We start from the raw sequence: 13,582 nt of genomic DNA, 5'->3' as shown, positions 1-13,582 counted from the left end.
TCCAACTCCAAATTGGAGTCTGACAGCTGCATCACACAGTAGCCAGCAATCAAGGAAACAGGGGCATTTTTGGATGGAATTCTCCCCTCATCATATTTTATATCTTTGATTCCTGTGAATTTTGGGAAAGCCCCTTAAGAACACATCTCCATGGCAAAAGAACTTCACCCCTCGGTGTAAAACTTGCGTCTGTATTTTGGATACACTTGACAAAAGGGACCGTTTGGCTTTTCCCAGCAGAAGGGTAATGAAAATACCCAGCTACACAGGTGCCACAGGAAAAAAAACAAGTCCAGTTCCGATATCTGCACTGTTGGGTATTACCATCGCAGTCACCACCCAGCACTTTTGTGCTGTGGCATTGGCACGATGAAGAGCACGTTTGTAAAGAAAACACCTGCGTCTTTATGATCTTAAATTCCTATTTCACTTTGAAGCCAAAGGCTGGCATTTACACTAGAGCACAGGCTCCAACCATCAAAGAAACTACGGCACTTACGCAGACACTGGGAGCCAAAATACCCTGGTTTGCAGCCACCTTCTAGTTACAACAGGAAAGGGAAAGGAAGAAAGGAACATAGTTAGTGCATAAAATCACGCAACTCTTCATATTTTTGCAGAGAAAAACAAACCAGTGCTAGTAATTATTACTCTTGAACTGGCAAAACTATTTGTACAAACCTTACACGTAAACCTCATTAAAAGTATAATAACCTGTAACCACATTTAGTCTGCCAGCACAAATTTACAACTTCCACAGTAACAGAAGCTTCCCCTTAGAGGCAGCTCCCTTCCTTATGCCTTCAGACACTACTCGCTGAAAATGCAAATAGATCAAGACCTGTTTTCTCCTCTTTATTCTTTTTTCCATCAGTTTTCCTTCTTCCTTTTAGAAATAGGTGAGAGAAGGGGATATGTGACAGAGCACACCCAGAGGCTTACCACAGCAATTATGCTGGATGCTGTATGAAGGAGATAAGTAGTACAGGAGACTGAAGCTTTGTGGGCTTTTACAGCAACTGCAGATGCTTTCAAGAAAACAGTCGGGATTTGTGAATATGTACATGGATTTGTACTGCCTGCTTATGTCAAAGTGTTTGCTACATTCACAGAAGAAAACACTTTCTCATTTGCCAGCATAAACTCCAGTTCTATTAGAGCTAACAGAAATAAAGGGGAAGAATGCCGATTTTAGGATATGAAAAAGATTGCAAGGTTTTTGAAAGTTATTAACCATGAAGTGCATTACCAGTGTGTATGTGATTAAGCACTAGCTGGGATGATGTCTCTGTTCTGCAGTATGATAGCATATACGAAAAAATATAATCCCACTGAGGGAATCATCATATGGATTTCAGGCAGCTTTGCAGAGGGCTAAAATGAAATACATAGCTCTCTTAAAAATCAAAGTCCGCGCTGCCAAAGGCAATGTACAGTTTTCCAGGTATGAGAGGACAGACAGTCCAGAAGCAGAGGCCAGTTAGCCTAAACAAAGAGATTTACACGGCAAAGCAGCGGTTGCTGTGTCAGAAAGCCTTGATGGATCTATTCAGAAGAGCACCAAACAAGATGGTCAGCCTCTTCTGCAGATGTTTGCCTCAGGCTGGTCAAATTTGTTTTGATCCATAACTCTTTCTGGAGCTAGCCCACTAAACTGTTTAATTTGAACATGACGACATGATGAACTTCTGGAAAGAACAAAGGATCTCTGACAAATAAATACCCACAGTGGTAAAATTACTACATAAATCTCCCTGAAAGCAGGCACCACTGAAACAGTGAAAATAGCAACATCGGGAAAAACAGTGAAATGGAGGTGGAGAAAAACACCAAGAACTTGCCTATTATGTCACCAGCCATAGCATCTCTCGGATTTGGAGAAGCAAAAGGATATACAGGCGTATCTTTAAAACAAAAAAAAACAATGATGTGTATTTGAAACAAACACACTAATATCATTAAAAATCATGACAAACAATGAAGTCATCTCCTGCCACTACAGAGAGCATGACACTCACATGGTTCTAGTAAACAACTTCAGCTTGGTTTTCTTTCGGTTAGGAACAGAATCAGAAACATTTTGCTTCTGATTTTCAGTTCAAGTACAAACATTCCTTCTCAAAATAACAGTATGAAAGGCCAGACAATATTTGGAAAGCTGCTAGCTTGCTTTCCTTCTTCCTTATGCTAGACACTGTTACGAGAGCTATCTAGGGAGCTCCCTATTCATTTCATATTTTCTACTTGCAGCTGCAGGCCAGTCTCCTGTTTATGTCGCATATCACTCACTACCTGAACTGACAGAATTCATGACATGTATGGTACATGCATTTTTAGAATCTGTTCACAGAGCCACAGGATTTTATGCAGCAAACACAATCCTGATGTTACATTTTCTATTTAGTTATTGCATATATCATTTGTCTATGGGGAAAGCATTTAATTTTCTGAATTCCCAACACTTTAATTTAATTTACTATATGCTACTTATTATAAAGTAAAAATCTAATTTTCAATGCATTAGATAGCATTCTAGTACCATTTTCAATAAATGGAAGCGCTCAGCAGTTCTACATCAAATCTGTTTTCCTAATATATTTCTTTTCTTTGGATTTACAAACATCTTTCCTTCAACCACTTCTTATGAAATCTGAAACAAACCGGAACCCTTCATTCAACCATATAACTGCAGCTAACTGTAGCCCAGCAAAAAACGAGAGACCGTGGCTGAGAGCCTTATGCTTTGCCAGGAGAGCCTTTCCAGCATTACACAGCTGCCATTTTAGAATTATTTTCATTTCTTTTAAGTCCTCCAAAAACCCACGTGCCTTTTTTATCAAGTATGTGATTTTCAAATCCTAAGAAGTGTCAAGGAGAACACAGAACCATTTTCTCCCCTCTCTCTCTACAGTCATGTTTCACATCCCAGTCCAAGTGGTTTTTCTACCTAAAGTCCTGAAGACATGTTTAAACAGTTTGCCCAGGGCTTTAGGACTGGAGTTCATGACTTACTGAGAGACAGGCTGTACCCTTGATGACAATGTCTTAAATGAACTCAGAGCTGTGAGAATGCAGCACAATCTATTTGACTGTCAAGAAAGCAACATTTTGTAAAATAAAACACTCTCTTCAGCATTATGACAGCTGATTTATCAGAACAGGTAAACAAGCAAAGCTAAAGTGCCAGATGTTTTAATAAAGTCGAGTGTAATGAAAACTGTTAATTCTTTAATGCAGGTGTAAAATACAGGAAAAGAGGCATTTTTATTTGTACACTTACGGACACAAAACGGATAACCATAGAATCCATCAGCACAGTGTTCACAGTTTTCTCCCTGGAAGTTCTGCTTACAGAAGCAGCGGCCAGATCCTTCCTCACAGCCTTCTGCATGCTCTGAGTTACAGCTGCAAGCTAAGTAAGTATCAGCAATGAGGCACTCTTTAGAAAAGAATTAATTTGCCTTTTACAGCAGTGCACAATGGTATTATAACAGTGAATTTGCAGTTGTGAATGCTTCACTATTTGAAGAATTAACATTTGCATGCCATTACATATTTTCCAAGTACTTTATATCACCAATCAATCTTTGTGATACACCTTAGAAGTTATTCTCTTAGAGCGATTAGGTTTTTTTAATTCAGAAAGCTGCATGTTATTACTCCACAGAACTGCAGCAACTATCTCTTCTGTGGGGTCTGCTCATCTCTCCATGGTCTAGGCAAAGCACCGTGCTCCTTCTGCCTTCCCTTACACACCATGTGCAACATCATGGCAGCACACCACAGCTCTGTAGACTTCCCATTCATTTCAGTATCCAAACGCAATAAACCATAGCTTCCTCCTACCTGTCACACGGCTCCTTCAGCCTGCTTGTAATTCAGCCCTCATCTCTCAACTATACTCAGTTCCTCTTTTTGAATATATTAGTAAATATCCTATTGCATCACATATTAGCCATTAGGTTCAGCACTGCATAAAATAGGAGTAGTGATCCTTGTGACCTTTTGAGATACAGAATAACCTTTCCAAGTGACCAAGAGCCAAAGCATACCTCACATCTACATCAGAGGGCTAAGAGAAGCAAGGTGGTGAGGGCAGGAGATGAGAGTGGCTTCCTAGGGGTTATGCCTTCTCGCTGTGGTGTATATAGCAGTACCCCCAGGCTTACATGATCCTATCTCCTCAGCAGCCCTTTCTGGCTTACTTCCTTCTATTATCCTGCTGCTGGTCTGAAATTTTAGGTTCATATGGCACATAAGTTGTGAAGAATATCATTAAAAGGGTCTAAAGCAACACAGTCATTTACAGTTGTTCTCCAACATCTTTTTGCCGTTTTTCATTTTTCCTCTCAAAAAAAAAAAAAAAATAATGCATCCCATGCCTTGATTATAGCCAAAAAAACCCCAAGCCATGACCATGAGAAGATACTGAATAGAGAAGGACTCACGAATGCAGCCATCAGTAGCTCTCACTGGAACACCATAAGGACGATAGTAACCTTTTGCACACTTTTCACAGTTAATACCAGCTGTGTTATGCTATGTGAAATAAAACAAAAGGAGAATATGAGATAAAAATGGGAACTTGGAAGAATTAAGAAGCAATAACATCCTTTTCACTTTTTCTATATACAACTAAGAAAGGAACAGCACAGGAAAAAAGAAAATTGAATACGGCTGCAAGAGAGACAGCATTCATCATTTGGTGTTATTTAACCACCTGTTCTCTATAGATTTCTGAATCGTGGTGTTCTTAAAGAAAACAGCTGAATTTTATCTTTGAAGCATTATAAAAAAGAGCTATTTAAAAAAATATCTAGGGGAAAAAAACTCTTTTCCCTATCACATGATACTGTTTTTTATGCTACTCTCTTATCATAGCATATATGTCATTCAGGCAACTGCAGCATGATTTTTTCCTCATACTATATATTAGATTTTTGAATACCTTATGTCTAAGACCAGCAACATCAAAATAAACCAAAACCTTATCAATCAGGTCAGCACAAAACAGATCTTCCGTTAGAAAAGTATATGTCTCCATAAACATGTGATTTAGGCACACAGAAAAAAAAAAAGTAAGTAATTTGAACTACAGAAAAAATATGTAACCCCACAATAAACACAGTCCTGAGTGTATTTCAAGTTGTGCAGCAAAGCTGTCCCCTGCAGTGGAGCAGCAGGAGTGTGCAGCTGCAGTGGCATGCACCAGCCGAGTAAATCACTGTCGTGAGGCATCCTGGCAAGCCCTCATGAGCAGAGAAATGGAGGAGGAAGCTTTGCCCTGGAGCAAACCAAAGCAGCTTCCCCCAGCTCCCACTTGCTGTTTAGCTCCTCCTTAGGGAGTGTTGCAATTGAGGGCTGAGCAGGTACCCAGCATCTGATGGAGACACTGGTGGGCAGTTTGTGAGCACCCAGGTTGCTGCTGGGGTTGCCATTCACGGGTGGAGCTCTCAGTTAATGCAGCAGATTTGGGTTCTGCTTCCAGTTTTGCTGGGTGCCTCCTCCAGCAGCTTCGGATCTGAGCTACTGCTGGGAAAAGCTGACACTAGTTCAGTGCAATCTGATACAACTTTGCATCAAGCCTTGGTTTGAGTGGACCACTAGTTCGGATGATTTCCAGAAGTCCCTTCCATGATTCTGGGCTTTTTCGATACCTATAAGCTTCCTTCTTTGTATAGCCTATGCCCTCCTTTAGTTCTGCAGATCAGGCAGACCCCTCTGTTTTGCTGCAGTACGGAACCAGATGGCCTGAACTGGGGTTTTATTTGGTAAGTTTTACTTCCTTCTGTTAGGCAGGGAAATGGCAGAGTTTGTAATCACAGTAAAGGGAATTTTTGTAGTTGATTTAATTATTGCATTGCGTGACTTTGGTTCAATCACACAAGACTGAGCATAGATACAATTTATATGTATTTTATACGTCAACAAGCAATGTCGTAGAATGTAAGTAATTTTCAAACACTTTTTCCCTGCTTTGAATACAAGTAACACCACCAGAGAAATGGAGCTACCCGGACTGGTCAGACTCCATACAACTGGTGTGGACACAGTCCCTCTTCAGTAGCCCTTATTCAAACACCATCTATCTAAAGTGACCAAAATTACCTTATTACCTGGCAATCAATGCAGACGCCTCCTCCTTCATAATGCCCATGAATGTTTAAGCTTTCTTGACGCTGATCAACACTAGCATCATAGTAACAATCAGTGGCATGTCCATGGCAATTGCACGCTGAAAAAGTATTATTTCGAGTCAGCTTTCTTTATAATGATGAAATTCAGTTACGCAGCAGAGGTTAAAAAGCTTACATTTTCTATGTATACATACACTCGGGTATGTTGGAGTATGCGCAAATGCACATATTTACATATCAAAACCTGGACTTTCATACCAGAAACATGGTTAGATCATGAAGACACAAAGAAAACATATGCTGCTAGGCTTATCAGAGGAGGCAACAGTTGTACCATCTCAGAACTATTTTTATGGATAAATGTGAACCAGGAAAATCCAGAATAATGGTCTCAGGGTTTTTTTAAAATTATCAAAACCATGTTCAAATGCTTATTCTGTTTTTACATGCCTAAGAACTACTCCTGGCTGAAGCTGTGTGCATTAAATCATGATATAATAAACAATCATAGATAAGCTATAAACATCTGAATAATATTACACTAAAGAACTCTAACACTCAGCCACAGACACAGATACACCAGCAACCTTGGCTATGCATTAGCCCAACTGCTGTCTTCTGAATGGAGAAGTTTTAAGTACATTTTACTTCCTGAGAATTGTGGATTCAAAAAGAAGCATGATTTAAATAAGTATGGTATGAAGAACAATGATACCACCATCAATAATAATATATTATTATAATCTAGAAAAGGACAAAGTTAGGTGACTCAGATAACACATTTCCCCTGTGTATGGTTGTTCATAGTCTCAGCTGTGGTAATTTTTACTTTGGGTGGCTCGTGGTTAGCTCTTTTCCTTTACTTTTCCCTTCTATTAAGCCAAATAAAGGTAACAGCTGAATTCACAGTGGCTCTGAATCCATGTCATACACATTCTGCTCTACTTATAACTCTTTCTAACAGAGGTTAATATTGCACTGCTCAGAAGAGATTAAGAGATAACTGTGAGGCTTTCCTTGCAGACACATCAGTCTCATAGATGCCTCAGCCTAGTAACTTCATCCATGGAAAACATCTGAAATAAAACATACTGTTCTATCCACCAGTGGCCTCATACTCTGTTTTAGCTTTGGCAAAATGACCTAGTGACATAATTCCCCGAGCCAGCCCAACGTTCATGCCTTGCCCACAGAAGAGAATTAACCTGAAATATAGCTCTACACTTCAACTAGTTCCTACAAATACAGTTATAGTAAAGGGTGATGGATTTACCCAGAAAACAGTTTATGTAATCTTCTATAGACCAGTTATGTGTATCTCACCTTAGTTAAAACTGATCTCTTCCCATTGGTCATGTAAAAATCTGCCTGTCTTCACTGAAATCTTCCAGAGCTATAACGTAATTCTGAGTAGGAACCAACCATAACAGCAAGCAAACAGAATAAATCAAAAGGCAGGGCCATGGTTTTGCCATAAACTCGTCCTACATCTTTTCTTTTTTTTTTAATGATCTGATCTTATTTCCTTGCTGGAAAGGAACAAGAGGAATTTTTATTGTTTTTTTGAAAGAATGCAGGAAGCAAGAAAGGCTTCCCCGGGCACCTGGGTGCTAAGTGAGCTTTCAATTGTTCCATTGCTCCAGGACAACCTTTGCAGGAAATTACTGAAGTTTTGACTTCATAAAGCTATGTCTTCAAGTTTAAGGAAATCCTCTCTTCATCTGGACCAGGAGAGAATATACTCTGGAAGGTAACGGGTTCCTGAAAGCACCTCAAAAGAGAAGGGCCCTGGCCCTACTTTCTTCAGAGGAGGGAAGTGCATGGGAAGTAATCCTTCCAAGTACCTGGCACAACTGGGAGCATGACTCAGGGACAACTGATTCTCCATGCCTTGCTACATGATCAAACAGGCAAGAGAAGGGAAACTGGATCATTCTCTGTATCTCCTCTACATCTTTATACCTGAACAGCTTTGGACAAGGAAACCTTTTCCTTGAAACTACCAACAACACAGCTGAGGTGGTGGCCTGCCATCAGGTTCCCTTATGGTCTGCTGAGAGGAGCAACACTGGTTGAGAGTGGGTTCTCTGGCCAGGTTGTGATAGCCCGTGAAGAAGATCTTTGGGATTCTTATTCATGTATTTCTTCAAGACAACAAAACATTGCACAAATAGATGGGAAGAGAACATTAAAAAAATATATATATACTTACAAGGTAAATAAAAAAATAAAAGCTCCTTGCCTCTAGGGCCAAACCATGTGTGAGCTCACAAGTATGTCTTCTAACAGTGACAGGAAATTGTTTGCTCTGATTACAGTACTACCATTTACTCTCACAGGGGAATAAAAACCCCTCCTACCTCACCAAGCATCTTCTCATTGCTTTGGGCCACTTGCTGATCCATTCAGTACTGGGTAACTCATAGCAAAAGGTTGGGTTTATCCCTACAGGCTCCCACCAACCTTTTTCAATGAGTTTCTCTCAAGGGACCTCAGGCTTCTGGGAAGCTTAACAAAGTTGCTTTAATTCCTTCACTACTGGCTGTCAGGAAAAGAGGTCTGCACCTGGCAAATGCTCTCAACAAATCACCTCAAACTGCTAGGAGCAATCCATACTAGAAAGGGTATTTTTTCAGAGGTAGTTGGAAGCGTAGTCATTTTGGCTCAGAATCTTGTCAATGATCTTCTATAAACTCATTCTTTTAAAAACATGACTTTATTTATGCTCTTTGTCTGTCTCTTTCTTGGAAGAAGATGTTTTCATTTCAAAGAGGAGAATTTAAATGAGGTTTCAAATCTGTCGAAAAAATGTGTCCCAACGTGCCTGTCTCCTATTGAACATTTGAATCACCGCCCCTGCCCCCGCCAACACCCAGTGTTTTAGTACTGCAGCTTTATTAAACAAGCCATTTCTTTATTCCTCGAACTAATTATATAGGTGCATCTCTTTGGCTTCTGAATAAGGCTCCTCTCTTAACGGTTTGTACCCACTGGCTATGCTACTCTCAGGAAAGGCAAGACAGGGAAAATAAATTAGGCCAGACACAAAGGAAAGTGCAGGCTGCCAACACATTTGTTAAGAATAAGATGTGCACAGAGATGGCAACACTGTCTATATCACACTCATTGGTTTCCGTCCAGAAGAATGCAAAACACCCGCGTGTAACAGTAGGTACCCCTCCACCAAAAGAAGGTCCATGCACTATTTTCTTTAACAGAAGTATGAAACATGGGGGAAGTGGGAGAAGGGTCAATAGGCTTCACCAGCTTGACTACTCAGTCTGTGGGTCTAAAGCACAACTACAAGCATGGGAAACAGTGCAAGCATAGAATCGCCAGAATTCCCCAGCAGGAACACCTTTGTGCCCCTTGGTCACCAAGGGGCAACCATCAGCAGGAGAAGGGAGGGCAGCTCAAATGCCTGTATGCAGTTGCAACCTTGAGCATCTCTCCTCAATCTGAACACCAAGAGGCTGGGTGACGGGGAGGCAAATTTGAAGTTGTATAAGATGCCTATGGTTTCTGCTCTGCTGGGGCGATCCACATAAGCTGTCAGTCGAAAGCTATGACTGGGGAGAGATGCTGACTCTGGGTACTGCAGGAAAGCTTCAAATTTTGTCATGTTATATTCTCACACAAATTACTATTTTCACCATTTAATAAGATTGAAGAACATAAGTAATATTCACTGAATCATCTATTCCTTTATTGCTATATGGAAAGAATTTTCCCAGTAAAGAAAAAAGGTGTTAAAACAAGCAATGTGCTAATTATGTTCCATGAACACATGTGCTACAGCTAATTCTTACCCTCTTGTCAATGTCCCTTTTAACCCAGCATCTTTTAGACTACTCACGTTCACACATGTTTGTGCTCCCAGCTGTTGCAGGTTGCCACTGTTTCTGATTATATCCAGGGCAGCAGTGATCACAGGTTTCCCCACAAGTGTTATGCTGACATTCACACTGAAACCTACAGAAAGGAAAGGCTCTTATTCTACTGAAGGTGTATTTTTTTCTTTTTTTCTTAATTTTATCACAGTCCAAGACTTACACAGAGTGTGAAAAGAACAGGACATAAGCTCACATATAAACAGCTCAAAGAGTAATACCAGAACATTTTGGAATTTTCCTAAAATTCTTCATGATTTATTACTTTAACCATGTGATTATGAGTTTATCAGCACAGATTACTTACGAAGAACATTTATAGACCATTCAATAGACTGGATTATGAAACTTTATTCTAGCATATTAAATCAAGGTGATATATAGCAGTTTAGGATGTATCCTTTTTAAAATTCATTCTGACGCTCAAGCTCTGACCTAGAGTAAATCAAAATATTTATCACCTTTATATGCATGTTTTCATCATTTTTCATTATGCTTTCTTTACAATAATTTTATTAGTGCTTTTAATAAACCAAGATCATAACTTCACATTATTATTCTTAAAACAGAGCACACTAATCATCCATAAAATGTAGGGGTTTGTTTTGTTGTTTGTTTTTATTTTAATGTAGCTGAATAGCTTACTTAAAGGGCAGGCTCTCGTTATAGTCTAGGTCTTACTATCATGTATAGTAACTGAATCCCAGAAGGAACGAAGAACTTGAGACTGGAAAGGCCTTTTCCAGCATTCCTTTCTTATCTGTGTAGTCTAATGACCACAGTGCAATAAATTTTGTTAGTATAACCATCCTGTTCCCTTAGATTTCACACTTTTTGTACTTTATTTTCTCTAGCACAGACATCTAGAAAAGAGGCACCGATCTCCCCACTTACTCTTCATCAAAAACACAACTGAAAATATTGCATTGCCCTGATAAAATCTTGCTTCAATGCCATCATGGATATTTAAAATATGTTTTAGACAGCCCAATTATTCACAGTCACTTCCCTGGAGCAGATGAGACAAGAAGACTGATCTAACTCTTTGTGACAACAATATGGAAATCATAAACTTCTCAGAGAAAGGGAATAGTTCATTCAGTTTGGTTTTATTTTTTGTAGTAACGACCAAGAGCCATTGGATCTTGGCTGAGCTCAGTATTTCAATCATGCCGAGTACCTCGAGGAAGCTCGCTAACTTTCTGCTTGAATTGAGCCTCTAATTCCTACTGCTGGAAGGTGCTACCAAGCCATGTTTTCCAAAAAGAATTAAAGGTTTCTAAGAAATTATTCAATCTGCCAAACTCTCATTTCAATTTAAAAGAAAAAAACTAAGACTTTTTATTATTATATTTCATATACAGTTGCTCTTGATGTATTTTCTTGTCAATCAATACCAGAGTCTAGATTTTTTTAAAACATAGTGAAAAATCCCTGTAAGACTATATAATTCTATGATAGAAAAGGTCATGTGAAAACATTCATGTATTGTTTTTCTCATATTAAATTGATACTTTGCTCACTTTACTTACTGGTATTGGTTTTCAGCACTCTTTGCATTACACACTTCAGCATGACCATGGCAAACACATCGACCACCAATACTGATGTCCTTTATACTGTAGTAATACTATGGAACAAGCACAAGAAGTATAAGTCTTTTTGCTTACTCGCATTATGTCAGAAATAGCAACATCAGATTGTTAAATCTTGCTTATCAGAATTTTAAAGGCATGAGAAGATTCACTGGGGAACTTCTCAATGTGTATATAATGTGTGTATAATGAAAACACATTATTCTGATATACTTACGTTATGAAAATGGTATGCGGAGTAAAAAGTAAAAGCTTTCAGTGTTTTCACCACAGGTAGAAATGATCACTGTGACTCTTGACAACCTATTTGACAGCGGATTTTGGTGTAACAGTCTTCACAACTCAGTTTATAGTTTCATGGAGCTTTGCAGAGCTACACTTTACTACTAAAAGTAATTGTACTGTCACTGGTCAGTAGTAAGTCGAATTAGCAATAGGCCAAAGGGATTAACAAGCCACATTCCCACAGTGTAGACATAAAACCTAATCTATGTAATTCAGTATGTCATGAACTCAAACCTGTAACACAGGAAGACAGGCTTCCCCTTGGAAGCAGGGGATAGCAGAACAGAACTGGCTTTCACAAGTTTCTACAGTAAGTTTAACACAAAGATTCTCCTTAAGAATATTTACTATTTCCTAGACTTAGAAGGTCTCTACAATGAAACCTTGCACTTTCTTTGAACAATTCAATAAAACACTTGACATTTTGTTCAGCTATCCTACATCTCATGACTATGATAACATCAGAAGTTCCTCACACTAAAGCTGTGCTGCTTGCCAAGTAAACTAAATACTGCATTTACATCTGCCTGTGAGCAGCATCTTAAAATTTACTTAAGGCAATAAAGGTACTTAATGGGAGTGCTAACAAGCAACTGGAATAGCTTTATGGTTTTTGATGCAGAAACCCTCACACACATTTGTGCAGTGCCTCACCCCAGGGTTTCCTCCAATTGTTACTGAATCTTCATTTTAAATGAAAAGGTTAAAAATAACAATACAATATAAAGTCTGCAATCTCTCCAAGTGTATGAATTTCTATGCACCGTTCCCTTGAGGGAGCTGAGTTTCCTTGAATTTCTCCAGTGAATGGGAGTGGGACTTTGGCTTTCAAGCTCTTGGACAGCCCTAAATCCACTGAAAACACCAAGGCATCTTAGAAGATTTGTGGAAAGACAACAACTTTTTAGCACACCCTTTGATTCCTGCCCCTTTGGAAACTCAGGTACTGCTTCTTGAAAGTTTTTCTTTGAATAAACAAAGGAAAGTAATGTCAAATAATGCTGAAGAGATTTAGTTCCTCAGTTCTGTACAAGATAGTTTAAAAGATTTCCACTTTGCCTCCTTATAGCTCCCATACTGTACCCAGCTTCTTTTCATATCCAAAAAGAGCGAAAGAAGACTGCCTGTTACAAAATCATTAACCATTACTTCCCCCTCACAAATCTGTGCTGACCCAGTTACCTTCTTGTCTCAAACAAACGTGGAGAAAATGTAGGGATTTAAAGGTGGATCACTGTGAATTTCGATTGTTAGGATGCTGCACATTTAAAACATTCAGGTCATTTTTTCGTCTCTAACCTGTTGAATATGATTGTTGAGTGCATTTCGACGAAAAATACTTACTCTACGGGTTACAGTGGGGTCTCGTTGTGCTTTCGATATCAAGTGTCCAAGAAGCGTATTTGTTCTGAGGAAATGAAGGCGGATGTTTGTTGCTTTTGTGAATTCTCGAAGACTAGGGGAATAAGTGAAGTTTTTTGCTCCGGGGCGGCCATTTACCAAAGATACCACAATCTAACACAGAAGTAAGCATATTTTTGTTAAAATGTATCGACTGCAAGTGTCAGCAGCAGCACAGAGCAAAATCAACACAAGAATCCAAAAACTTACTATTGTTTCTGAACATATTTGTAGTAACAACTACACATTTCATACTGAAGCCAGGACACTGGGA

At 39.1% G+C, this 13,582-nt stretch overlaps 1 protein-coding gene across 1 annotated transcript in view; it reads right to left on the bottom strand.

Moving 5' to 3' along the window:
* Window positions 1-13,582, bottom strand: part of LAMA3 (laminin subunit alpha 3) — a 106,085-nt gene that overhangs the window by 78,868 nt on the left and 13,635 nt on the right. Inside the window, exons 5-13 of the mRNA XM_065668132.1 lie at window positions 13,252-13,422; window positions 11,560-11,657; window positions 9,994-10,109; window positions 6,117-6,235; window positions 4,449-4,539; window positions 3,281-3,412; window positions 1,842-1,904; window positions 500-541; window positions 205-369 (exon numbers count right to left, since the gene is read on the bottom strand). Coding sequence (XP_065524204.1) covers window positions 205-369; window positions 500-541; window positions 1,842-1,904; window positions 3,281-3,412; window positions 4,449-4,539; window positions 6,117-6,235; window positions 9,994-10,109; window positions 11,560-11,657; window positions 13,252-13,422 — 997 coding nt within the window. The remainder of the gene's footprint in view (window positions 1-204; window positions 370-499; window positions 542-1,841; window positions 1,905-3,280; window positions 3,413-4,448; window positions 4,540-6,116; window positions 6,236-9,993; window positions 10,110-11,559; window positions 11,658-13,251; window positions 13,423-13,582) is intronic.

The sequence above is a fragment of the Lathamus discolor genome, chromosome 2 (assembly GCF_037157495.1).
Source record: "Lathamus discolor isolate bLatDis1 chromosome 2, bLatDis1.hap1, whole genome shotgun sequence".
Lineage (NCBI taxonomy): Eukaryota > Metazoa > Chordata > Aves > Psittaciformes > Psittacidae > Lathamus > Lathamus discolor.
This window is presented reverse-complemented; position numbering and strand designations above follow the sequence as displayed.